General features: G+C 38.3%; 1 protein-coding gene across 1 annotated transcript; it reads right to left on the bottom strand.

Annotated features, from left to right (window-relative positions):
• Positions 1-262: 262 nt before the first annotated feature.
• si:dkey-183c6.8 (protein O-GlcNAcase) lies at positions 263-26,612 on the bottom strand. The gene is made up of 17 exons (XM_067444268.1): positions 26,314-26,612; positions 24,481-24,532; positions 19,308-19,405; positions 18,884-19,014; positions 16,824-16,995; positions 16,534-16,632; positions 15,658-15,927; positions 15,306-15,392; positions 12,467-12,885; positions 9,615-9,789; positions 9,354-9,410; positions 9,052-9,137; positions 7,650-7,754; positions 7,469-7,560; positions 2,154-2,349; positions 1,892-2,048; positions 263-1,815 (listed from the first exon to the last, which is right to left on the bottom strand). The coding sequence occupies exons 1-17, from the start codon at positions 26,354-26,356 to the stop codon at positions 1,679-1,681; spliced, it is 2,376 nt and encodes a 791-aa protein (XP_067300369.1). The 5' UTR covers positions 26,357-26,612; the 3' UTR covers positions 263-1,678.
• Positions 26,613-27,124: the final 512 nt, after the last annotated feature.

Raw genomic sequence — 27,124 nt, 5'->3', positions numbered from 1 at the left:
TTTAAGAGTCCTATATATATATATATATATATATATATATATATATATATATATATATATATATATATATGTATATATATATATATATATATGTATATATATATATATATATATATATATATATATGTATATATATATATATATATATATATATATATATGTATATATATATATATATATATATATATATATATATATATATACACTAAGGCAGTGAAATATCATGTAAATATAGAACATACACATAAACAAAAGATAGACATTCTGCCAGAAAGAAATGATTTTAATTATGCTGTAAACACTTTTTATTCCATTATTACAAAACCTGCAGTTGCACTGTACCACAATCCTTAAAAACATTAAATGCAAACAATTTAACATTAAATATTACTACCTAAACTTAGACCTTTCAGTGTAAATATCACAATTCCGACATTAAAACCTGCAGAAATAGTGAAGGTGCTCTAAAAATGAAAAACTGAATGCCTTAAAGTGTGCATGCACAATCAAGTGTCTTTTACCATAAATGTACAAAAAGACCAGAAACGATAGCAAAAAAATCTACAAGATTATATCAAACAATATCAAATAAATGGAGCAAAAACGTATTTAATTATTTTCTGATTGCCCATGGTGATTAAAGAAGGCTATTAAAGATCAGAAGGCATATTACTGAACTTGTGGAATGACGTGCATACAGTGAGTGAATAAGTGAGTGTGTGTATGCGTGAAAAAGGTCAAAGAGAGATGGCTAGTGCTAACAATAATTTTGCCTCTCAGGAGTGTGTGTGTGTGTGTGTGTGTGTGAGAGAGAGAGAGAGAGAGAGAGAGAGAGAGAGAGAGAGAGAGAGAGAGAGTGTTAAATACAAAAGAGAAATATTGTGCTTTTTTCTCCTACTACTGCCATCCACAGCTGCAACAGACACTTTCAATAAAAAATGGCAAGTTTTATTACCCTAAGAGTAGAGCCGAAGGTTTGTGCGAACCGATCAGAGATCTTCAGATGCATTGTGCAGTGAGAAAGCAAACAGAATGCTAATTAGTGAAGATTAAGCTGTAAACAAGTCATCACTATTCAATTCTCATTTTGTCCCTAATGTTTAATCACAGCCCCAGCCTTGGCCATGAAGCCTAAAGGCCTGTTCACACCAAGTCCAATGTGACAATATGTCAGAAAATAATCACATAAGTACCTACTGACAATTTCTGATAATTCCACAATTACTGTCAACTTCTTTTTAACTTCTTGTTAAACCACATACCTACATTTCACTGAATCCCTGTCATATTGTTCAGTCCATCTTTTCAGCGGTCTCTGTCTCCTTGTTTTGTTTGGTATGCACCAGGGTTCGAATGGCCGCATTCACATGTTCAAATGAACTGCACTAACAAAGCAATCGCACCAGGGGTCATTTTAATCCAACTAAACATGCCAAATGTGAACACACCCTTAGTCTCTGTCTTTGAAGCCTTTGGAAATTTCAGATCATCAAAGTATGGTATTTTTTTATCTGATTGTGGATTTGATTATGTCATGCAGAATGCATTGTTTCATTTTATTTCTCCCCACCAAAATTCAGACTTTCGAATAGACCTCAACACTTCACCAAAGCACTTTTTAAACCCAGATCTAAAAACATTTTTTTTCCTCTGGATCATGTGTGTTTTGGCTATTTGCTTATAACAGCCTCCCTAAAACGATGCCCTCTCTAGGCCGTGCTTCTCCACGGAGGATCTCCAGAAATCCCAACTTTGTCAGAAATTCCATCCGTAATCCATCTGTAGGCAGGACCTCGCAGAATACACCCTGTGAACCTGATGAAGAAATACTTGGTTATCAGGGCTAATATCTTGTATAAAAGGCTTCATATTACAATCAGTGTTAGCGCACCATTAGCTTTGAGGGCCGTTAGCAAGGCTGTTAGCAGACTACGACTGACACTACAGTCCACCAGTTCAGGAAGAGCCTCAAGCCTGAGCTGAGATGGGAAATGATATAGCAGGGAGTCTGGGTAGTCCTGTTCTTCATGGAAAAACAGCAGCGCCTCCTAAGATTCAAACCATTTCAGGATTAGATGGTTGCTACTGCCATTTTAAAGGTGCTACAGTATAATTGTGTCTAAAGTGTAGTTTTGTGTTAGGCTGTAACTGACCTTTGTTGCAGTATGCCCACTGGCTCCATGGGGGCGTGAAGGATATTTGTCCCTCATAGCAGGTAGCCAGGTGGCCTGACATCGTTTGGCAAAGGAGCGGACATCCAGAATGCCCACAGTGCATCCACATACACCTAGTTCATCCTCCAGAACTAAGCTATACTCTGGGCACAAGGCCAGAGACGCACCCAGGCACCTGAAACATAAACACAAAACAGACTGATATTTCTCCTATACCTCGACTGATTTTTTTTTAGGACTTAGAAAAAATAGATTAAGGTATTACATTTGGGTGCAAACTCCTTTTTCAGCTAGTTTATCGGTCTTCTCTAATATATATATATATATATATATATATATATATATATATATATATATATATATATATATATATAAAAGATTAGGATGATTTTTTTACTAAATGTTTTTTGAAAGAAGCCGTGTATGCTCACCAAGGCTGCATTTATTTGATCAAACATAGATGAAAACAGTTGATACTTATTTTTTTTACAGAGATACTAATTTTTCACCATAATTTGCAAATAAATTCTTTAAAAATCAGACAATGTGATTTTCTGGATTTTTTTCTCATTCTGTCTCTCATAGTTATAGTTGAAGTGTACCTATGATGAAAATTACAGGCCTCTCTCGTCTCATCTTTTTACAGTTTTTTCCAATTGCTAACACACTAAAATGACATGCACAGCACAATTATTTAAACTGACACACAGAGAGCAACACCTCAACTCAAGTCTAAAGCCTAAAGTCTAAACACATTTTCTGCTTTACACACATTTTACAATTTAAAATGGCTCTTTTCTAAATGCGCTGCACATGGTTTACTGAATAAGACACAACTATCTGACATAAAGTCACATGTTTGCCATTTCAAAACACTACCATTCATAATTACACTACATGAGCTAATTGGCCAGCACACGTGCCGCCTGGCCAAACACCAGGTGTGTGTGTGTATGTGTGTGTGTGTGTGTGTTTTCTTCAGTTTACATATTCTTCAGAGCATATTTTTGTTCAGTCCAATGTAAATATATCTGCTGTGCATATGTTACACTTACTTGTTTGGGGAAAATTTAAATAATAAATGTTTCAACAGCATGTGTATCTGCAAATATTTCTGTGCATGTGAACAATTTGAACAACATATTTTAGTATTATGGTAAAGCATACTAAAGATGAGAGTGCTTTTCATTATGCTCAACAGTGTGTATTTAGTTAGACAAAAATCTGGTAATATGAATGAAGTGTTAAAATTTCATGCAAAAGTTTGATTTTGATAATGCTATACGTAGGTTTGGTTGCAGCGTTTGATTTTGCAAGATATATGAGGTATTTTGCAGTTTGGGTGTGTGGTTTTGTGAATTGTGTTAAGTATTTTGATAAAACCAGCCTTGTTTAAAAATTGTGTGTTAGCAATTGGAAAAAACTGTAAGTAGGAGAACTTGCACAATTGGTGGCTGACTAGATACTTTTTTGCCCCACTGTATTTCATCACCACAAGTCATCTCTCTGCTCGCTCCAGAAAGGAGAAATTGTCCCAGGCCAGAGTCTCCCAAAATTTAACCCATGCCCAGAGTTAGAGGCAGCCAAAGAGTTTACCCCAAGAGCCAGAACAGGTCGCATCCAAAGTCCTGCCCACCCCATTCTCACCATCCTCTCTGCTGACTCTGTCTAATTTCTTAAGTACTAAGTAAGTTCTAAGTACTTACCTGCCCCACTGGTGTCTTATAGCTCCTTAGTTCCATTCTCGCTGCTGATTACCACCAACATTGCCTCGGGCTCCTTCACCACCAGCAGGGCTCTGTGAAGCGGATCCCCTGACTACACATCAGGCCTCTTGGGCCATTTCTCCACCTCAACCTATCAGCCCTTTCGGCTCCAACTGACTCCCAAACTTCACCCAGGAAGACGACCAGAGCTCCGCCCTGGCTCCTCTCTCCTCTGTCGTGGTATTCATGGGCTCATCCTGTCTTTTGCCCTTCTCCAGCTTCTCCTAGCCCTCATCCTAAACCCACTCCTTCTCTCCACCAATGACTTGGGCATATGGCACAAGGATGTGCCTTGTGGGAGGGGGGAGTACTGTCAGGATAATGTTTTGTTTAATTGTCTTTTCATTCCTACGTGGTTGTTTCTTGTGCTTCATTTCAGTTTAGCATTGATTGTTTCCAAGTTTGTCTCCTTGGTTACTTATTACATTCAGCTGTCGATCATTAGTTCCCTTGTTAAGTATGTGTATAATGTTTGGTTCAGTTCTTTGTCTGTGATTGTTAGTATTTAATGTGGTAAGCATTTGTATTTTAATCAATGTAGTGAGTCATAATTTTGATCATATATATATATATATATATATATACAGTCAGTGCTTTAAGCGGGCCGGTCTTGAGGGAAAAAAAACACCTTTTACGTTTTATAATTTTGAATAGAGGTTGATGGTATTTAATATCCCTTTAGTGTAGAAAATAAATATTCAGTAATTTGAGCATGGAGTCACATTATGCCTACTGGACTGAACCACATGGCCATTAAAATTAAGGGTACAAAAGAAAATTGTATTAAGAACGAGAATATAGAAGTATATTGAGATACAGTGGCATGAAAAAGTATCTGAGACCTTTGGAATTTCTCACATTTCTGCATAAAATCACCATCAGCTCTTCTCCACGTGGGAGAGCAAAAGGACAACGCCTCCTATTTTGCGTGTTCTTGTGGGCGGAGGGTTAGTCAACAAACGGTTCTAGTGACGTCATTACATCCCTGCATTTCCTGCTGTAGTCCAAACCAGCCGTTCGCTGTAGGCTTTGAAAGGGAACTTCTGTTAAATAAAATATCTCGCTTGGCATTGAACTTTGAGCTTTATAATTTTACAGGTATCATTTATGCTCCAACAGCAACATTTCAGTATGGGAAAAATATTGATGGCACTCAGACAGCAATGTTCAATTGTGTATCTAAAAGAAATGTATATAAAAAATAGATACATTTCTAGTTTATGTTTAGTTTAGTGCTTTTTCCCTTTTTTGAAATGTCACTGTTGGCTTATAATGCAACAAAGATTTCTAAAGTCAACAGATTTCACTAATAGACCTACTAATCTCTGTGTGAAAATAAAATAATGATGCCATCTTTCTAAAGTCATTTTTACACCCCTGTGAAAATTGTCATTCTGACCCCCACTACAAAATACTGAATTACTCAGTAAATATACATCCATCACATTAAAAAAATTTTTTTTCTTAATTTATTTAATTTATGACTTTCTTCAGAAACAAAATTAACAAAATCTGGGAATTTTTTGAAAATTTGGCAGATTTTGACACAGAATGACTCAAATGTGTTTGTCTGAGACCCGGCACACACTTAACTGCAGACAGTGAAATAACTACACTGCGTGGTACAGTACACATATTTTGAGTGTCCCTTATTATGTCCCTTATTTTCTTAAAGGGGGGGTGCAATGCTGTTTCATGCATACTGAGCTTTTTACACTGTTAAAGACTTGGATTCCCATCCTAAACATAGACAAAGTTTCAAAAACTAAGTTGGACGTTTGATGGAGTATTTCTGTGTCAAAAATACTCCTTCCGGTTTCTCACAAGTTTCAGAGAGTTTTTTTCGTTTATGGGTTGGCTTGACGTCGATAGAGCGGAAGGTCCTTGTATGGGCCGTACGGGCTCTTCTCCCTGAAGGGTGCGCGCGCGCGTGACTGAGGCGAAGGAGCAAATGCACACCCATAAACACTGCTCTCAGGTGCAGATCCACTCGTCCGTGCAACACTTCTGTCACACCGTGCTCCACTTTATTCCTATGGGTGACGTCAAACGACTTCAACGCTTCAGCACAGCATTCCGGGAAGGCAGCGCTGCATTTGAACTGATTTGAACGCAGAAATGACGGGAAGCTTCACAACATCGCTTCAGTCGTGTCGCAAAAGTGGATCTCCACGGTCACTGCTGTCACAGGACTTCACCAAACAGTTACCAAAGAAGTGTATTTTTGATGGAGCGGTGACGATAAAGGTTCACGGTCGTGCTTTGGAAACAGGCGGTGAGTAAAACTGCTTCAAATGTCTGTTGTTGGCTATCGTCGCGTAAGTAAACATCGGTAAACAACACGATCGTGTATAATGTTAGTTAATTTATCAATGGAGCATGCGATCTATGGTCTGTGTTTAAATACATTTGTTTAGCTGACCACTATAGGTGTTAGTTTGTTTATTGGAAAACCACCCAAACATAAACCTAACGTTCTCACAAAGCGTGCTTCGTCATTCAAATGCGCTAACGGTTACTCCATTGTTGTTCTATGTATAACGTTACACTAGTCTGATGTGAAAAAACGTTTTGCTTGCTACTGCTAAGGTTTAGTCACATACAATAGTCCATAAACCGAATCATGTCCTCATAAACTGTGAGTAAACACACACAAATGTTGACAGGCCACTAAATACAGTACATACCACAGAGACGGACGTCCTGCTGTTGTTGCTTCTCCTGTTCAATTTATTTCAGCCTCCGGATCTGATTGTGGATCATATATGTATTAGTTGAATCTGATTTAGGGTAGTGTTTTCTTCTCCACGCTTGAGGACATCACCGCTTTGGGTGTGCTCTTCATTCTTTAGCTCCGCCCCCACACGATACGCCTCCAGCTGCTCGTTTTTTTTCCGGAAAGACTCGGTACAGCCTATCTTTCTTTTATAAATATAATAATACTAAAGACTTTTCGGAGATATGAAGGATGCAATACTACTCTATAGATACTCAAGATTGGCATGAGATTGACTAAAACTGAGTGTTTCACCCCCCCTTTAAAGAAACACAATTGTCCCTTAAGTCTTTTCCAGAAGTTGGCAACCCTACGTATAAAACCCCTTCAATATAGTTGTTGTCAGGGGAGGAGAGGAGTCAGCAAAAATAATAATAATAATAATAATAATAGAGTACCAGCACATATTTTGGGCCACTTAAAGCCCTGTATATATATATATATATATATATATATATATATATATATATATATATATATATATATATATATATATATATATATATATATATATATATATATATATATATATATATACAGGACTTTGGTCTTTGGTCTAATTCAATTATTATATATTAAATGGCTTATTTGTGTATCATGATTTTTAATTAATTTCCAATTGGAAATTTGAAATGTTTTTTTTTTTTTATCTCAGGAATCCGTGACTGCAATTAATATATCTTCTTACTGAGATGGAGGTATCTATTGAACAATAAAGAAAACAGAACATTGAGATAGAGAGCAATTCTTGCCTGTCCCCAATGAAGTCTGGATGGGAGATGGCAGTGTCCTGGCTCCCTTTACCCCTCTGATGCAACTGATGCACCAATCTGTACAGTTCGACCTACATTTTTGTGAAGAAAACATCAACGATAAGAGTCATAAATGTATAATGAGGTGTGAGTCAGTAAGTTAATAATATGCTTGAGTCACCTTGTCTTTTTGCTGGAATGGCCGTATGTTGTAAAGCCGAGAGGTTGGGAACAGAGGGGGAGGGTGACTGAATAACTCACTGCTGGTCCCCACTGGCAGAAGCATCTGATTCACACCAACACCAGAGAAATAAATTAAAAAAACAAGAATGACACAGGAAAAGATCAAGTAGACTGTAAAAAAAACTACACCAAATTAATCTGGCAATTTATTTGTCTGGCTGTCACCAGACCAAGCTCAATTTAAGATTGAACATTGGTCTGGGGAGTCTGCTCTGTATTTTCTACTGCACAAGAGGCGTGATAAACGGGCATTATTTGAAAGACTCTGTATATAATTGGATAGTCCTTCAACCAATCAGACCGCAAAAGGCGTGATCAACGTACAACATACCCAAACCCTGCGTCCCAATTCGCATATTATCCATACTAAATAGTATTCGAAAATAAAATTAGTATGTCCCAAATCATAGTATGTTGAAAAGAGTACTCCAAAGATACCCGGATGGTTTACTATTTCCGTTCCGAATTCGAAGTGCAGATCGATGGGCACTCTAACGGCTGATATTGCCCACAACCCATTGTGAGTTGGACGAGGATTAGATTAGAACTACAAACGCGGATAAAAAGCGTTAAAAAATTACAAACATGATGGATGTGTAAGTCCGACGGTTAATTAGAGAAGTTTAGATAAAGGGGTTTGAGTGACCAACTATCAGTATTTAACCTGACAAAAATGTATTTATTCAGTGTTGTACACATTATATTTTACCTGCAGCAGCATTGTGAACTTTTGTAATGACACGTTTGGCCATTAACTTTTAAATGCATCATTATATATAAACTGTAACCACATGAGGAGAGTCTCTGCATTAAAGATGGCAGATCACCACAAATGGCAGATCAACGTGCGGCTACATTTCTCTCCCAAACGTTAGGAGATTAATCTGAATGTGGAGGATTTGAACTGTGACGAATCTGAGGATGACTTACAGTACAGGGCATATAAACGGTGCTGAAATGGTTAAAGATGGCAAAGTAGTATGTCCCGAAGCTTGCATACTCTTCTGCTACACACTCAAAAGTATATACTTTTTCTTCACAAAAAGAGTACATACTTTAAGAACGTAGTATAAGTAGGCGAATTGGAACGCAGCAATAGTTTCTCTATTTGTTATCTTGTTACACCTGCCAATAGCATACCAGGTGGATAAGCCAGTATGTGATTGGTTCCCACAAAAGTGTAACAGAAGCAGTAGATATGATTGTATAGGTTTCTAGTTGCTGGGAAAAATCATTTCACCGGCAAATCAGTCTGGGTTTACCCAGTCTAGCAATTTATCCTAATTTAATGAAATTCAGAATTGTTTTCATTATTGAATCATTAATTATATCATTCCCACCTGCACCTCTCCAGACAGCCCCCCTTTAAACACCCACGGCTCCGCCTCCACACCATGTAGCTCCGCCCCTGAGGAAGCTCCGCACCCTGTGAACAATCCCAGAGTGTTAATCTACTGCAAGAACACTTTTTTATGCATCTCATTTAAATACTACTGTTCATTAGTTTGAGGTTAGTCAAATTTTGTTAATGTTTTAAAATGAAGTCTCTTTGTGTTCCTTATAGAAAAGCTAGTATATTGCTTCAGAAAACTAAGCAGAAATGAATATGCTACAATATATAAAGTGCATGTTTGACACTCACAGTGGAAGCAGTTCTTCCAAGAGCCTAGTGGAGAACCTTCACTCAGTATACGACCCTCTGTGAAAGGAAATATGCTTGTGAAAAGATCGGAGATGAGGATGGGAAATTGGAGGAAAGGGCGATCTACAGGACACAATTTAATGGTAATTCACACTCAAAAGTCAAAGTTCATTTACGTTTTATTAATTCCATGGCAAAAAAATATCTACACAACAAGACAAGATCCTTTCTTATTAATCATCCATACAGTATCTCTCTCACCTAGCCAGCAGATGAAGGCCTTGGCCACCAGCATGGTGTTTCTCAGGTCCCAGATGTAAGGGTAAAGGTCATAAAGAACAGCCCTATTAATGCTGTTCACAACAGCACTGTGTAGTAATGCCACATCATCACACGCGGCCAGGAAACGGCCCGCACGGGCCCGCCAGTCCTCTACCTGAGAGAGCAAGAGAAACATTACAGTTTTTTCCGAATGCTAACACAATAAAATGACATGCACAGCACATTTATTTAAACTAAAACAAAATGAGCAAGACCTCTACTCAAATGTCTTTAAAAAAAAATTGGTGTGTGTGTGTGTGTTTGTGTACTTGTTTATATTACATTGTGTTACAGTGTTACAATGTCCCCACAATGTAATATAAACCTGAGATCACCTACATTGTGGGGACCAGCCAGCGGTAAATGGATTCATAAACATAGTAAGTTATGTTTTTTTGAAAATGTAAAACTGCAAAATGTTTCCTGTGATGGGCAGGTTTAGGGGGAGTGGCAGTGTAGGGGGATAGAATGTACAGTTTGTATGATATAAAATCCATTACGCCTATGGAAAGTCCCCACAATTCACAAAAAATGCAATGTGTGTGTGTGTGTGTTTTCTTCAGTCTACTGATTTTTGTGAGCATTTTTTTTTATCCAATGTAAATATATCTGCTGCACATATGTTGCAATGTATTGCACTGACTTGTTTGATGAACGTTTTAATAATAAATGTTTCAACAGCAGTGTGTGTATCTGCAAATAGTTCTGTGCATGTGAACAATCTGAAGAATTTTCTACAATTTGAACAACATATTTTAGTATCATGGCAAAGCATACTAAAGATGAGAGTGCTTTTCATTATGCTCAACAGTGTGTATATGGTTAGACAAAAATCTGGAAATATGAATGAATGAAGTGTTGAAATGTCATGCAAAAGTTTGATTTTGATAATGCTATATGTAGTTTTGGTTGCAGTGCGTCATTTTATAATATTAAAGATATTTGAGGAATTTTGCAGTTTGGGTTTGTGGTTTTGTGAAGTTGCCTAGTTTGCAAAATTGTGTGTTAGCAATTGGAAAAAAATGTAATGGGTTAGTTTACCCAAAAATTAAATTTATGTCATTAATGACTCTTAATGACCCTTATGTCATTCCACACCCGTAAGACCTCCGTTCATCTTCAGAACAGAGTTTAAGATATTTTATATTTAGTCCGAGAGCGTATGCAATTGTATGCACACCATATTGTCCATGTCCAGAAAGGGAATAAAAACATCATCAAAGTAGTCCAGTGGCCTGTTGCACAAAGCTGGTTTCAGTTGCTACCTAGGTAAGTTCAAGATTAGTTTGAACAAACTCTGTTTTTTCAGGCTCAAGAAGGTGGATTGGTTTTTATAAGTGTTCATCACCATGGTAACTTACACTACACGGCTAACCTGCTCTGGAGCAGGTTTTATTCTGAGTTAAAGATCGCAAACCTAAACTGGACCAATCAGCTGCCCGTAAAGATGCAATAAAGCCACACCCCCTGTATCTCTCGTTCCAAATTTGCAGTTTATAGTGAAAATACCTTTGGAGACAAAATTGCTCATTCTTTGGCGCTTATTATTTATTATATTTATATTGTATGAATTATAATTACTTTTAATTAATATAATATATTCATATAATTATTTTATTAATTGACAAGAAGACAAATATGAATATAAATATAAAACATGCATTCATAATTCTTTTAAACAATGTGTATTTATTTGAGCTCTTTATGAACCTATCATTATTAGGCATATTTCTTTGATTCACTTTATGCATTGATATACTAGTCAGAAAATCTTTCAGCTGCCTTCTCAAACTGTAGCTGCAGCAGCAGTGTTTATTCCTGTAAATGCATTTAATTTTATGATCATTTTCAAAACGTTTTGAAGAGAAGTGAATTGCTCTGTCTCTCTTCCATGAAGTTAATAACACAGACACTGTGATTGGCTGTTTGTTGCGCGTGTCACACTTTCAGGTGCACGCGCTTCAGAGTCAATCACTAACTCTGGATAAACCTGAGTTGACAGAGAATGTTTGTACTAAGCTTTGAGAAACAGTTGAACTTAATCTAAACCAGGTTGGATTTATCTGGATTTGTCAACTCTAAACCTTCTCTGAACCTCAGAGTTTGTTCAGCTAGCTTCATGCAACAGGCCTCATATGTGACATCAATTAGTTAATTAGAATTGATTCATGATTTGTATTGCCAATTTCACGTATTTTCAGCAGTTTGGCAGTTTGACATGTGATCCGAATCATGAATCAATCCACTGATTCATGACCGTTTGAATCTTTATAAGGATTGAAAACAAACACAGAAGAGAAGACAATGCTGAATAAAGTCGTAGTTTTTGTGATTTTTGGACCAAAATGTATTTCCGATGCTTCAAGAGATTCTAATTAACTAACTGATGTCACATATGGACTACTTTGATGATGTTTTTATTCCCTTTCTGGACATGGACAGTATAGTGCGCATACACTTGCATTCACTGTTGGACTAAATATAAAATATCTTAAACTGTGTTCTGAAGATGAACGGAGGTCTTACGGGTGTGGAACGACATTAGGGTGAGTCATAATGACATAAATTTCATTTTTGAGTGAACTAACCCATTAACAACAGAAAACAGAAAGTACAAAACGTACCATATTAAATACAAATATTTAAATAAATAATTGTGGTTGTCAAGCACATTAAACACATATTATGAGCTGTTGAATCACTTTTTATAATTTCAGTAGCATCCAAAAACAGACCGAAAGACATATGAATCAGTAGTAAATAGAAAATATTTAATAAAAAGTATGTTTCACCTTCTGTGGCGAGGCCTTCTTGCCATTGCCATTGGCACTGACGCAGTGACAATTGACTTTGAGCCACGTGAGATCCTGCAGCAGATTTTGAGCAGGAGGTCCGTGTTCATGTGGCAGGTAGTACAAGCCAACCAGCAGCCGGACCTGGGCTTCGCTGAGAGGAGCCCTCCCAGAACACAATCCCCTTCTAGAGTTCTTTTCATGGCTGGAGCTCCTAGAGACCTGGTTTTCCCCAGCTTTCAGATCCTGGCTCATAACCGGGTCTGCTGGGATTTCATCGCTAGCAAGAGCCCCTGTGCTCTGGGAAGTGGTTATGGGACATTTGGGCTGGGCTTCACGTTGATTGTCTGAGCTATCGGAGGACTTTGATTTAACAGAGAGCGTTGAGGGCTTGAGGTCTGTTGGCCTCACCTGGCGTCCTAAAAGGAATATTTCAGAAACTGGTGAGAAATAACTGGACTAAAAGACCAGGTTCATGTCAGAGATTCTTTGTGACCTGTGGAGGACTAGACATGCCACTTTAAAGCTACACTGTGTGATATTTTCCCCCATCTAGTGGTGAAAAGGTATATGACCATGCAGTGAATAATAGTTTCTGTTCCTCTCAATTCTGATTTCGTTTTAACTCCTACGGTGGCCGATTTAGTCCAAGATTAACATGGCAATCCCCCTCTTCACATTCGACACGGTGCCATTGAGTGTTAAAACGCGAAAGGCGAAGCTTAAATTTACGGGTATGTCCCTCTTTGGCTAATGTACTTTCAAGACGGAGGGGCAACATGGCGACCAGCATTCAAACCCCTCACCCGTATGTATCTCACACGTGTTTTCGAAGCTTTGATTATGTTTACAGTGTGCAATATAACTTGAGTTCATGTTTCGCATGTAAAAAAATGCAGTATTTTTCACACAATTTACTTATCTGTACAGCGCTGTTTTCTCTGTCCTAAAAACGGCCTGATGATTTCCTTGTTCTATGAAGTCCCTCCTTCAGAAATACGTAACGAGATCTGACTGGGCCAGTGCTTCCCGTGTTGTTATTGGACAGCAGCTTAGCGCACTTTGCCCGGAAAGGTCCCGCCTCTTACCATAACGGGGAGATGCAAGCGCTGAACGTTCCACCCATTGCTAACCAAGCCATCACCTGCTGTTAGCATCCCATTGACTCCCATTCATTTTTGAGTCACTTTGACAGTGAATAACTTTACATTTGAGGCGTTTAAAGACTCCATTTGTCCATTGTTTATTTATAAAGAAACACGACAATGCATTAAAGGCTCCATTACCTTGTATCTTACACTATCGCCCTGTAAAAGTTTTTTTTTGTCAAAATAGGCTAATGATTGCATCACAACCAACGCGACTCTGTCGCACAGTTTAGAAATTACCGTATAGACCTGAGGAGACGCTCAGAAACAATCTTTTACTGTATATGAGACAGTCAGGGGGGCGTGGAGACATAAAGTCTGATAAAGTCAAGGGAGAAGAATAGGGAGAAGCCGATAGTGCGCCAAAAGCAACGGGACAAAACATTTAAACAACGTGATTAAGATTTTACTTTCCACAACTACTAGAAGACCTACAACTGTCAGACAGGTGCTCACGTCACATCTCCGTCGTCAAGCTCAGTCTGAGCCTGCGCAGTACGCTCAGCCATCAGGAAGTGAGTGCTTCTAATTGGCCTCACTTTCCGCCGTTGAAGTCAATGGGATAGCTCTGTCCATTTCTTTTACTGTCTATGGCTCTTCTCCACGTGGGAGAGCAACAAGACCACGCCCCCTATTTTGCGTGTTCTTGTGGGCGGAGGGTTAGTCAACAAAAGGTGTGTTCAACATCGGCTGCGGCTGGATGCATGCGATCGACGAGAATAGCCTAGTGCAGGCAGGGAGGAGCTGCAAACAGAGACGTGAAGTCGGACACTTTCTGCTTCTAGTGGTGATGCTGGCACTGCGTTTGCAAACTTTATCACAGCTGAAGTTAAATAAATGCAATATTTCTCAAATACACAGATGCTTCAAATGATATTTTCATCCAATACTTTATGTGCTGTTTAATAAAGCGTCTATTTACACAAGATTAAAGTTCAACATATAAACATACACTATCAATAAAGTGTTCAACGGTTTTTATCAGTTTTAGTTTAATAAACATGACAATTTAACATCACGACTACATGAAAAGAGGTTTTACTGTTATAAATAAATGATTTATGAGCATTAGCGTAACGTAAGGTTTTAGAATAAACACGAAACGCACGTGATCGCTGTCATGCGGTAAATCGGCCAATCGTGGATCAGTGTGTCGTCATCAGAGCTCGAGCAGCCTGCTGCAGTCCCCCTTGAGAATCTGCACGGCTAGTCTTGAATCGCTCTCGCGGTACTTTGTTGACATACGTCACAGTCACATGCAGTCGGCGCTGTCTCAAGTCGGACAAAATTTCTAACCGGCATGCAGTGCTTCAAGTCAGCCGCTGATCGGTCGAACAAGCCTAAACTGTTCTAGTGACGTCATTCCTGCAGGAAGTGCAGGGGTGTAGTCCAAACCGGCCGTTCGCTGTAGGCTTTGAAAGGGAACTTCTGTTAAATAAAATATCTCGCTTGGCATTGAACTTTGAGCTTTATAATTTTACAGGTATTATTTATGCTCTAACAGCAACATTACACACTAACTAAAGTTTGAAAGATGGAATCGCAAAGAACGGGACCTTTAATAATCTTAACGGTAAAGTGTATTTTTTTCCAATGCCTAGACCAGTTGAATGTGCAGTGACATCTATCAACCATTTCTAGATTAATTTCCTCAAAGACTGTAAAAACTGTGTCAGGGTGGGATATTGTACCAGGCTGTAGAGGAAGGCTGAGTTCCTTCATCCAGTCTTGCAGGGCGGCTGACAGTGCTCTATCCACACTGTAGGCCTCTTCATCACCTGCAGAGGTCACACTGTGTCAGACTCAGCAAGGAGCAGAATATTCCTTTATACACTTTATTTTATATTTTTTACATTTATGCAGTTGACAGATGTTTTTATCCAAAACAACTTACATTGCATTTAAGATGTACATTTTAAAATGTATGCATTCCCTGGGAATCAATCTCAAAGCCTTGAGCTATACTCATACTATAATATCTGAGCTTCTCTCTGTTCTAACCCCCTATCCTCCTCTACTCTATATGTCCCATTCTGCTCTCACCTTTCCTCTCTTCCTTCACGTCTTTATACCAGCTTCCCAAGGTATGCAGAGGAATGAAGTTGGCTTCAAATTCGCAGTTTGGATTTAGCAGCAAACCCCTCAGGTGGGCCCTGAGTCCAGGGGGGCGGCCCTTGAAAGGCCCCAGGAAGACACGTCGGGAGTCATAATCATTAGCGTGGAGGTTGTCCCAAATGAGTGGTGGTCGTCGAAGCACCATCTGGACCTCTGCTAGTGATTCTGCACTCAGTTCCCTTGATATCACCTTATTTCCTACAGGAGAAAGAATGCCAAATAAGTAAATGTTATAAATGTGGTTACGTTTATTATGGCTACAGTTACATTAGCTATGTTTCCATCCACCTATTTTTATACAAATTTTGGGAAATTGCATTAAAAAAATAGATGAAAATGCAAAGATGTGCAACAGTTCAACAAAAAATATGCATTAAAACTCAATTAAGGTGAAATATAGTTTTATCCAATAAGAAGACATCCTCATGGGAACACATTCACTAAATAAATCCCTTAATGCGCAACATAAAACTTCCATGACTTTGCCTCAACAGAGGATGTTATTGGTTAACTGACTAACCAGTGGACCGATCTCATCGCACACTATCTCAAATGTTGGTTGGGTCATTCTGAAATGCCTTTCCACGGTGGCTTCCCTGATTATACTAGGTTCTATTTTCATTGCATATATTTTCTGACAATTTTGTTCTCTTAAACACATGGATGGAAACTTTATTATTTATGCTTTATTCACAAATTATTTACGCGATATTCCAGTTTTGTGCATAAGTTAATTTTGTAACTTTGGATGAAAACATGGCTACTGTGTGTGAATTCTTAAAGTACACTGCAAATGTCTCTCACCAGTCCAAATGACAGAAATGCCAGGGAGAAGATCCTCCCCAATCGTCAGCATGTAAGGAGACTTTGACACGCAAGGAGTGCACAGAGAACTACAGTACTCTAGAGAGAAACGAAAAAACAGCTCAGTACTGTTTTGGAGGAAAGAATGAGAGACAAATGTAACGAAAGACAGTGAATGTGGATGGGGTTTGGATCTTAAGAGCGGTATTTATTTTCTTTTAAGGTATCATTAAGTAAATGTTTTATTATGATAAATGTATTAAATTATATACATTTATGCATTAGCCTACCAGTGGGACAGAAAAGGAAGACAGCTGGGTCCCCCAGGAAACGGAAGATTTCATTGGCCACGGTGACCTGGGCGTGAGCGAATGAGGAAAAGGCCTCTGTATCTGACTGGCACATGGAGTGATCAATGTCATCAAATAGGAGGGCAAAAGCTTGACAGCCCAGGTCTGACACCTAGTGGTGAAATCAATGAAGAGAACAATGCATTCATGATCTTTAAAGGTGCCCTAGAAGGATTTGAAACAATATTTTAAATTGTTCTCTAATATCTACATAGAGGTTATTTGGCTTATTTAAGGGCAAAAATTGTCCAGATACAGTTTTACAGGTCCATTTACAACCTTAGAAATTGTCCCTAGGATGTAATGCTCTGTTTTTGCCTTATTTGGAAGTCATGAATATTAATGTTGAGCTCTGCTCCGATTGGCTTATTTCAGCAGCTCACAGCACAGAAGTTCAGCTGTTCATCTTGTTAGTCCTGACCGTCCTGACAGAACACAGACCGACCGAATGACACTTTAAGCAGAACATCTCAAATGGAGATTGCTAAAATGCAGCCTACTTGTTTATTTGGTGTTTTCAGATCATCTGTGCACGAGAAAGAGCTTGCGTGTTTGTGGTTGCCAGATTTCAGTAATTAAATCCCCTAAACAGAGCTTTTCTGTGAGAAAAAAAACTGTATACTATCCGGTGTTTTACCTAAACATGTCCAATCTGGCAACCATATGCACGCGAGCTCTCTCTCGTGCACGGATGATCTGAAAACACCAATAAACAAGTAAGCTGAATTTTAGCAATCTCCATTTGAGATGTTCTGCTTATAGTGTCATTCAGTCTACATTTTAGACTTGTCTTTTTTCGTCAACGATATTGCATGTTTATATAAAGTTAGTCACAATGTAGGCTAGCGTTACGCAGTGACTGTGATGTACCCTGAACAAGCATGCGAAAACATCATAGGCCTACTTCAGTCCTCAAAAATATAAATATATAACTTAATATTTTTACAAAATGAATAGCCAAACAGTCGTTTTAACTTATATGGTGAAAAAGGTGACGTTTGCTAGAAGGATCGAGTGAAGGATCTGTAAGCAACGTATCTAACGTTACGTTTGTATTTTGTAATACAAAATAATATTACCCTTTGTCATTAGACACACTATTTAGTTTTGTGTGGTACTTGGAGTTTCCTATTGTTACTGTACTAGCATCTTGCGTCATCTAGACAATGCTGTCTCTCTAAGAAACTTTCAATTTAATCAGAAATTGTTTAAACAGTGGATAAATCACTAGGCTACTTACTGCTTGCAGGAATACAGTTGCCCTTTTCTTCAGTTTAAGACGCTGAGCGAAGCTTGCTTGAAATGTGCCGAACAAACAAATGATTTTGAAATAAATTGTTGTGGTATCCGATTATAATAAACCTCAACCATGACTGTTGACATATGACAACAGTCCCCTGCACAACCTGAACATGACGTGTGAAGTCCCGATGATTCGGCTGCGTAATTTCCGCCTGACAATGAACAATTTCAATTAATCATAAAATGGCCCTGATATGTCACTAGACATTAAGAAATCATGTTAATTTTAAATACTTATATCACTGACAAAAGTAGTCCGGCCAGGATATTGTCATTTAAAAGTTGTTGTTGCAGCCCTCAACTGATGTTGATGTTGACATGTTGTGTTTTGGCCTGAAGCTCTGCCCTCCACCCATCTACCAATCACAATGTCAGTAGTTTTTGGGCATTTTGGGTTTTTTGCCAGCTCTGCTCTAGTTTACCACAGCTGCAGATACAAACATTCCTGCTGGATCCTGCAGCCAATCTGGCAACTTCGAGTCAGGGGGGAGGGGGACAGGGGATATATCTGCAGTATCAGTTTTGGCCACAATCTTACATACACTTCCTTTAAATTAGTCAAACAGCACAACAGCAGTGCAGATGCTAAAGTTGAAAAACATTTACATGAAATAAACTGGAAAAAATTGTCTTTGTACACAAGAAAGTGGGATGAAAATGAAAATATACAGAGGCAGAAACCAATTGTGTTTGTTTACCTGTCTGAGTTTGCGTTTGAGCAGTGTGAGGTCACAAGAGCTGGAGAAGACGATGTCCTGACCCGGAGAAAGAGCGTATACAAACGTCAGACCTCTTGACTCTGCCTCACATACCAGAGCTTTCAATTGAGCTGGAGACAGTGAGAGAAAGATGGAGAGAGAATGAGAAAGTGAAAGGTTTACAGGTGTGATATGGCCCTAAAAAACATTGACAGAAATGTACTGTCATGGTCATGGATAGCATGTCAAATACGACATCTTTATGATACTGGAGTCACACTATATTATTGCGATTATTCATTACAACAAACACCATCAAAAAATATATCAAGTTTTTTATCGTTTTTTTTTTTTAATAGATTTCATTATTATATAAATTTTATATTATATTATATATACTGTAAGCCCCCAAACTTCAACATACCCTCTTCCTCTGCTGAATAGACTTCCCTCCACAGTAACCTGTGCTTCAGATCATCTTTAGGACCATACAGATATGTGTTCAAACCCCACATCTGCATCCTGAAAGGGAGAAAATGCACAATAAGAAAAATAATTGTGTAAGGAAAGAGCAAGACACCGCTGGGAGAAAGAGAGAGAGAGAGAGAGAGAGAGAGAGAGAGAGAGAGAGAGAGAGAGAGAGAGAGAGAGAGAGAGAGAGAGAGAGAGAGAGGGGCAGACAGAAAATAGAGACATCCATTGATCTTGCATCATTAATAATATAAGGGGTCACATTTCCTGCAGAGAATGAGTTTAACAACAGCAAAGGGTCGATTCTTTTGCAGAGGGGGAAAAAAGTGAATGGTCTGTCCCTTTATGAATTTAAATCTTTATGTAAAGAAAAATAATTTATCTGCAGTGCGATATTTTATTGTTATTTTCAGTACAGTCATTTCAAGACCATGCCCATGACAAGATCATCTAAACAAATATTGTAGGAAGATCACGATTACTGCACATTCATCAATTTGAAGGTCACATTAAAACTGGGGAACTTCTTACCATGCCTTCGTTTATTTTTGTTATTTTTTATTTTATTATTTATACACAAATGTTAAAATGCAAAAATAATAAAATATTTAATTTGGAGAGAAAAAACTATGGCAATCTATAAAATGAATTGAACAATAAATAGTTTTCTGTTTTCCCTTTAAAAATAAATCCAAATGTTTGTTTGGTAACCAGCATGTCAGTGAAAAGCATACTTAAGATGAAAAATAAGATACTATATGTGAAGCAAATAAATATAATTTAAGGTTCATAATCTAAAATACTGAGGGGAAAAAAGCAGTTAAAATATCAATATTTTAATGATGTATCCTTTACAACCAAAATTATATATATATATATATATATATATATATATATATATATATATATATATATATATATATATATATATATATATATAATATCCACTTAGCGAACATAAAATGTCATTACATACATAAAATGCCATTACATAAAATTACAACAACAACAAAAATGCTAACTATAAATTAATCATTACATCTTCACTTCCATATTGAATGTGTCTGTTTGTTCTCTCATGAGAAAAGCAGACTCCCTAAATAGACGGAGGCTGAGTGATTTAGTGATTGTCTAAAATATTAAAGAACCTTCCCAAATGTTAACCTCAAGCAAACGTGTGTGCACAAATTCACACACGCACACACAAAGCTAATTTTGGGTCTCTCGCTCTCCAACCTATTTAAAATGCTAAAGCAGAGATAGAATCTATCATTCTCTCATTTCCCCCTCTTCCACCCCACTTCCTTTTCCCCCTCCTTCTATTCCTTCATCTACTGCATCAGCACAATCGCTCTGCTCTCACTCAAGCGTGTAAAAGTTCTCATCCCCCTTCTTTTGCCTGCACTATTAATCTTTTCATCCAGGGCTGAGTTTGGACCAATGCCTCTACTGTGTGTGTGTGTGTGTGTGTGTGTGTGTGTGTGTGTGTGTGTGTGTGTGTGTGTGTGTGTGTGTGTGTGTGTGTGTGTGTGTGTGTGTATACCCTCTTGCTTCTCTCCTTTCTTCCTGTTCAGATGGATTCCCATGCACTTTCCCATGAACTCTCAATTTCTGTCACTGATCAAGACACAGATACAAACAAACATATATGTACATGGGCCAGATTTGGGACATTTGATGGAACTGTCCCTTGCCCTAAATCAGTAATATTTTATGTAGTAAGCCATTGTTAAAAAAAGTGTTTCTATAAAGATGTCATGGAATTATATAGCTGTATTACCATAAAATATTCACATTCAGTTTAAGATATTAAAGGGATCCCATGGTGTTGAGACTTGTATGGCTTAATATAACATAAATGATGTCTCTTACTGAATTATGTGGTAGAAAACCCATGAAAGATCTACATTATTTAAAAAATCGATTTTATATTTGGACCATGGGCGGCGCCATTTTGTTTGCGTTCTAGGTTGATGACGTAGAGTGGTTGAACTCCTCAATCAGCTGGCGTTACCCGTAGCTATTTTTACCACAACGCAACTCGAAAATTGTTTCAGAGTTAAACAAAACCAATGAATTGCTTTGTAATTGTACTTAAAACACACTCAAACATACATGTGCACACAAACTCACCTACACAAGTCACAAACAGATCGGCGGGCGCGCACACACACACCTGACAGACTGCTCTGTCTCAATCGCATGCATCATCACCAAAACATCCTGCCTCTCTTCCTCACGTTACCTTATCCCAGCGTCCTACCTAGATATTTCCCTCTGCTAGTTACATTAGGCATTACAGTTAATCTACTATCAACCGTCTATCTAGGATATCAACACAGGGAATAGATTGAGGGTTATGTATGCGCGCACGCAGTGCGCGTGTGTGTGTGTGTGTGTGTGTGTGTGTTCGCGCCGATCTGTTGGGGTGTGTGTGAGTCTGTGTGAGAGAGTTTGTGTGCACATGTATGTTTGAGTGCGTGAAGTCGGACAGCTGTGTGTAAATCGGCTGTACACGTTATTGCGGTGCAACGTGAGACTGAATGACTGCACTCGAACATGTCCACTGGTGTCGGACACCACTACAAATGGCCGTCCCTTCAAATAATGCCCTATTTAAGGGTATAGGGTCGATTTCAGATTCAGCCCCTGTCGTGGAGACTGAGCAGCCCAACATCTCGATTGAAACAGAGCCTGTCGTGTGCCCGCCCGCCGATCTGTTTGTGACTTGTGTAGGTGAGTTTGTGTGCACATGTATGTTTGAGTGTGTTTTAAGTACAATTACAAAGGAATTCATTGGTTTTGTTTAACTCTGAAACAATTTTCGAGTTGCGTTGTGGTAAAAATAGCTACGGGTAATGCCAGCTGATTGAGGAGTTCAACCAATCTACGTCATCAACCTAGAACGCAAACAAAATGGCGCCGCCCATGGTCCAAATATAAAATCGATTTTTAAAATAACGTAGATCTTTCATGGGTTTTCTACTACATAATTCAGTAAGAGACATCATTTATGTTATATTAAGCCATACAAGTCTCAACACCAGGGGATCCCTTTAAGAAGCTCTGCTAAGCACAAAGGGAGGAGAACTTCAGTTCAGCTAATCAAACACAGATCTGCCAGTCCATACCAGCTCACTGGATAAAGTGTAAGTTTGTTCATTATGCTGCAGCATAGACAGAAAAACTGCTTTATGACTGAAGAGGTTCAGGGACACAGGTAAGCAACATACAGTATACCAGTTTTAGATGCTGGAGTGTTGGTGTCACCATCAGGCTTTTGAAGACCCAGGCTTCCTAGTTTTGCTGGCAAACATAATGGCCACCAGCTAGATTAGCACTAAACCAGATCCGAATAGGAAGGTCTTTACAGTAGGGATACCATTGAAAGGGCAATTCTGAAATCCACTGCCGCTTCAATATACCTGTGTAACATATATATCCTAATTCAATTCATAATCAAAACCTTAATCAATATTTATGTTCCTATATTATTATAATGATTCTTTCCAGTTATGATTTTGCTTTTAGTTTCTTGTTTTCTAAAGTGTATATTTGGTCTCTGAGGAGTGACTGAGGGTCTGGTAACAGCGTTTGCTCACTTAGCCCGGCATCCAGAGATGAAATATGGATTTGTCTTTCATTTAATATATTATATTTTATTCATTTTATATTTCCTTTTACTGAAACACTAAAGACTCAAGATGAATATTCCCTGTACTATTGTGTGTCCCTCTCACTGAAAGAAAGCACATGTTAATGTTATCAGTATGTTTTGGTTAGAACTGGTTAGAACTGGAGCTTAATCAGCTCCAACCTTGGAGAGACTGTGTATCTGTGTATGTGCGCAGTATTTTATGTTACAGATCAGTGTTGAGAATGGTGTACAATGGGCTCCCTAAGAGATGGGTGGACTTCTTCTTCTGGGCAAGCTGACGCCTGCTCCAGATCTGGAAGGTCACTACGGGCCTGATTCTGGGGTGAAAGCGTCAACAAGTGACACCTCTATAGAAACGTGCATCAGATTAACTGACATGTGTGGAAATTTACCATGACTGTGCATTGTCTCTGAGCCAGTCAGAACCGTCCACATTGCAGTAATGACTTGGATAAGACATTGAAAACAGTATAACTGTTGGGACAATTGTATGTATGATAGGGCGAGGCAACGAGACGGTGAGAGAGGGAGCGTGGCCTACAAACTCCTTGTGAGACTTAAAGCTGGGTTCTGCTTTTGAAACTATAAACTATTCTTAAGTAAATGTTTCTTTTCATTAATTGCAATCCTGACTCTTTGTCTTCATTTCTCCACTACTGGTCCTGGGTCATAAGCTGTTAACCCCTTACACCATCTCTCTGTTTACAATCTTTCATTTCTTTATCTTTCCTTCGACCACTGCATGACTATCCTATTACATGTTTACAATCTGTCATTTCTTTATCTTTCCTTCGACCACTGCATGACTATCCTATTACATCCAAGACTCACTGTATAACACAACAACAACAATAATTATGATACTAAATTATTATTAGCATCATCTTTATCATCATAAAATAATATATCAAATAACAAAGGAGAAAGTATGAATCAAGCACAAGCAATTATTAATATTTTTAAGTTTAAGAATATATCTAACAATAATATAATTTTCAAATAAATGTTATATTATTATTACCATTAGCATCTTATTTCTATTTTTTGCTCTTTTTCTACTTCACCCTTGCTCTGATTGAATGCTATAAGGGAAAATGTACTTGTTCCTTGCAATTGGTTTCATCGTGGAGCATAAAGATGTGTGAAACTGTGGCTTAGTGGAGTCATACTGGCACCAGCCAATGTCCAGCCATTAGTCATGAAAAGCCATTTGTCTCTCTGCCCACACGCCTTTACACCTCTGCAACACACCAGCTGCTCTGCGCGCCCCCCCGGGCAGCCTTACTGTACTGCTCTGATACCACCATGTTACCAACATGATCCAAATCAATATTGCGTATTACATTATATAACTCCAGTCCTGGCCTATAAAGTGTAACATTTTGTGTTCCTTTAGTAATACAAATGCACATGAAGAACAATCATCATCCCATTTAACTGTGTGTGTAGTCACTGACTCAATACTCACCATTGAAATAGTACCTTCCTTTGTTCCATTGACCAGGGTCTCCCATAGAAACCTAAGGAGTAGAGTATACAGATATATCACATAAAGACACACACTAGATTTTTCTCCATTAACACAAGGCAGCATTTCATCACCATAATAAAGCTTCAGTATTTCTGTTCTCTTCCACCTCCTCTTCACTGCAACCCACTCAGAACAGCCAGATTTTGGGCAGACTCTGAATTATGGGCTTGGCACATCCTTACCATACTGGGGCCATTATAAAACCAGCCAGTGTCATCGCCAAGAGGTGAAGCAGTGCAAAATTTTAAAAACAAACTAATTTTAGTTTGATCACAAGTTGTCTGATCACAAATATATACTCCAATACTTTTACAGTGTTTTCTGTACAACATGACACTTTTTGAATTTGTTGTGAACACTGTGCGGCTGGTAGTTTCACATGTTGATGAGGTGATCTCTGCACACCTCTCAATACCTTTACTGAGAGTAGCTGACTTTTGCACCTGACAGACAGGGTTTTGGACCACACATCATGTTGTTATAGCATTCTAGGATTAGATTTAGCTAGGAAAGACAGTAGCTGGTTATAATTTATTATTCATTTTGGCTGCCATGCTGATGGAAAAACATAACCAAAATATTTTCCTGCTTGATTTGCTTCAGAAACTACCGGTATGAATGTGACGTGACTGGCACTACTGCATTGTGAATAATACGGTATCTTAAAATCATGATGTTATTGTTTATAATATCTTACGCCTTGTAGTTGCATTTAACAGATTTGAGATGGGCGGTAATATTGTTAAAAAATTAAGAGGCTAGCTAGTGAGAGCTGTGCATGTAAAACCTCACTCCCCTGATCTCAAGAGGCACGCTGACTGAACAAAAAGGTTGAGTAAGAGTAGGACCGGTTACATTTGGTGCAGTTGACCCGGACGGCAGTGATGTTTAGACGAGGGATGAGCTAGTGAGAGCTGAACAGGTAAAACCTCACTTCCTAGTTCCCTGATCTCAAGAAGCATGCTGGAGGCTGCGGTCTTTAGCGTCCTTAATTGTTAGCATGCCCGCCTCCCATGCCGGAAACCCTGGTTCGAATAAAATAAACAATAACAAAGCCGAGATTTGCTATACAATAATATGCATCACTTTACGTAACTGTATGCAAGTTAAACTGGATTTACTTATAGTAGTTCATGTAAATTGTGACTCGCCTCTTCCCTGTTCCCTTAGAATATGTGTTCTAGCAACAGTTCTGATACTGGATATAAGTGGGTCAGTAAGAAAAAACTACAGGAATCCCACAGGGTGACATTTCCACTGGAGAGAATAGAGACAAATTTCCCACTGAGTCAATAATGTGATACTGAGCTACAAATAAGAGTATGGCCAATTAAAATATGTGCACAACATGCATGTGTGTGTGTGTGTGTGTGTGTGTGTGTGTGTGTGTGTGTGTGTGTGTGTGTGTGTGTGTGTGTGTGTGTGTGTGTGTGTGTGTGTGTGTGTGTGTGTGTGTGTGTGTGTTATGATTTCTGGCCAGCTGTTTCCTATCCTACGTATAAATATGGAAATAAATACCCAGGATGCACCACGGTGGCTTAATTAGAAGAATTGCATTGCACTACTAGCCCATTAATGAGAAATGGGTTATTTTAAAGGCTAATTATGTATGTCATTATAGTGTGGCGCTTTTTTCTTCCCGTAAACAATTGTAGTAAATAATTATTTTAAGAAAATCGCGCCAATTTACGTTAAACATACATTTTAAAGAATGCATCTTTATTTGGTAGTATTTGTGCCTCTCAGACAAGCATGTGTGGGTAAACTTACCCTCAACAACCCCGCATAAAAACTCGTGTCGTCCCTCCATCATCGCTATGATTGTCTATCAGGATGCTCAGGATGCGGATGCTTCATCCGGACTGAAGTCTTCAGCCGCGCATGATCCTCCCCTCCGACACACACAGGGCGCGTGAACTGAAACCACAAGCCATGTAAAGAGAAAATATTGCGTTTATGGCAGCAGTTGTGTTTTTTAATTAGTATTATTCAATACTCAAACACTGGTAAACTGTCAAATGTGGACGTTTCTTGAGTAAGCTATGCCAGATCGATTCTTCCTCCGTCTGTCCCTGCAGCACTCTACGCATTGTTGCCAGATCTTTCAAGATTAAAAAGCAACCTTTTTTAAATAGTGGTTTGATTAAGAAAGAAAGAAAGAAAGAAAGAAAGAAAGAAAGAAAGAAAGAAAGAAAGAAAGAAAGAAAGAAAGAAAGAAAGAGCTATTTACAATAATATTTTGGCCAAAATTAAAAATTCTGTCATAATTTATTACTCAAGTTTTTTCAAACCTGCATATATTTCTTTGTTCTGGCTGTGGGTGTTTTATTATTATTATTATTATTATTATTATTATTATTATTATTATTATTATTATTATTATTATTATTATTATTATTATTATTGTTCATCAGCTGAAATTGTTTTGAAGTGATTCCAACGACACTGTTCCATCGTCCTTGGTGCCAAATCACCTGTTTGGACTTTAGAGTAAGTCCAATAAACCTTAGGCTACAATAATTTTTTAGACTTCATGGGGGGAAAACAAGTCCAATGTTGGTTGCAATATGCGGACATGGCA

The sequence above is a fragment of the Pseudorasbora parva genome, chromosome 1 (genome assembly GCF_024679245.1).
Source record: "Pseudorasbora parva isolate DD20220531a chromosome 1, ASM2467924v1, whole genome shotgun sequence".
Taxonomy (NCBI): domain Eukaryota; kingdom Metazoa; phylum Chordata; class Actinopteri; order Cypriniformes; family Gobionidae; genus Pseudorasbora; species Pseudorasbora parva.
This window is presented reverse-complemented; position numbering and strand designations above follow the sequence as displayed.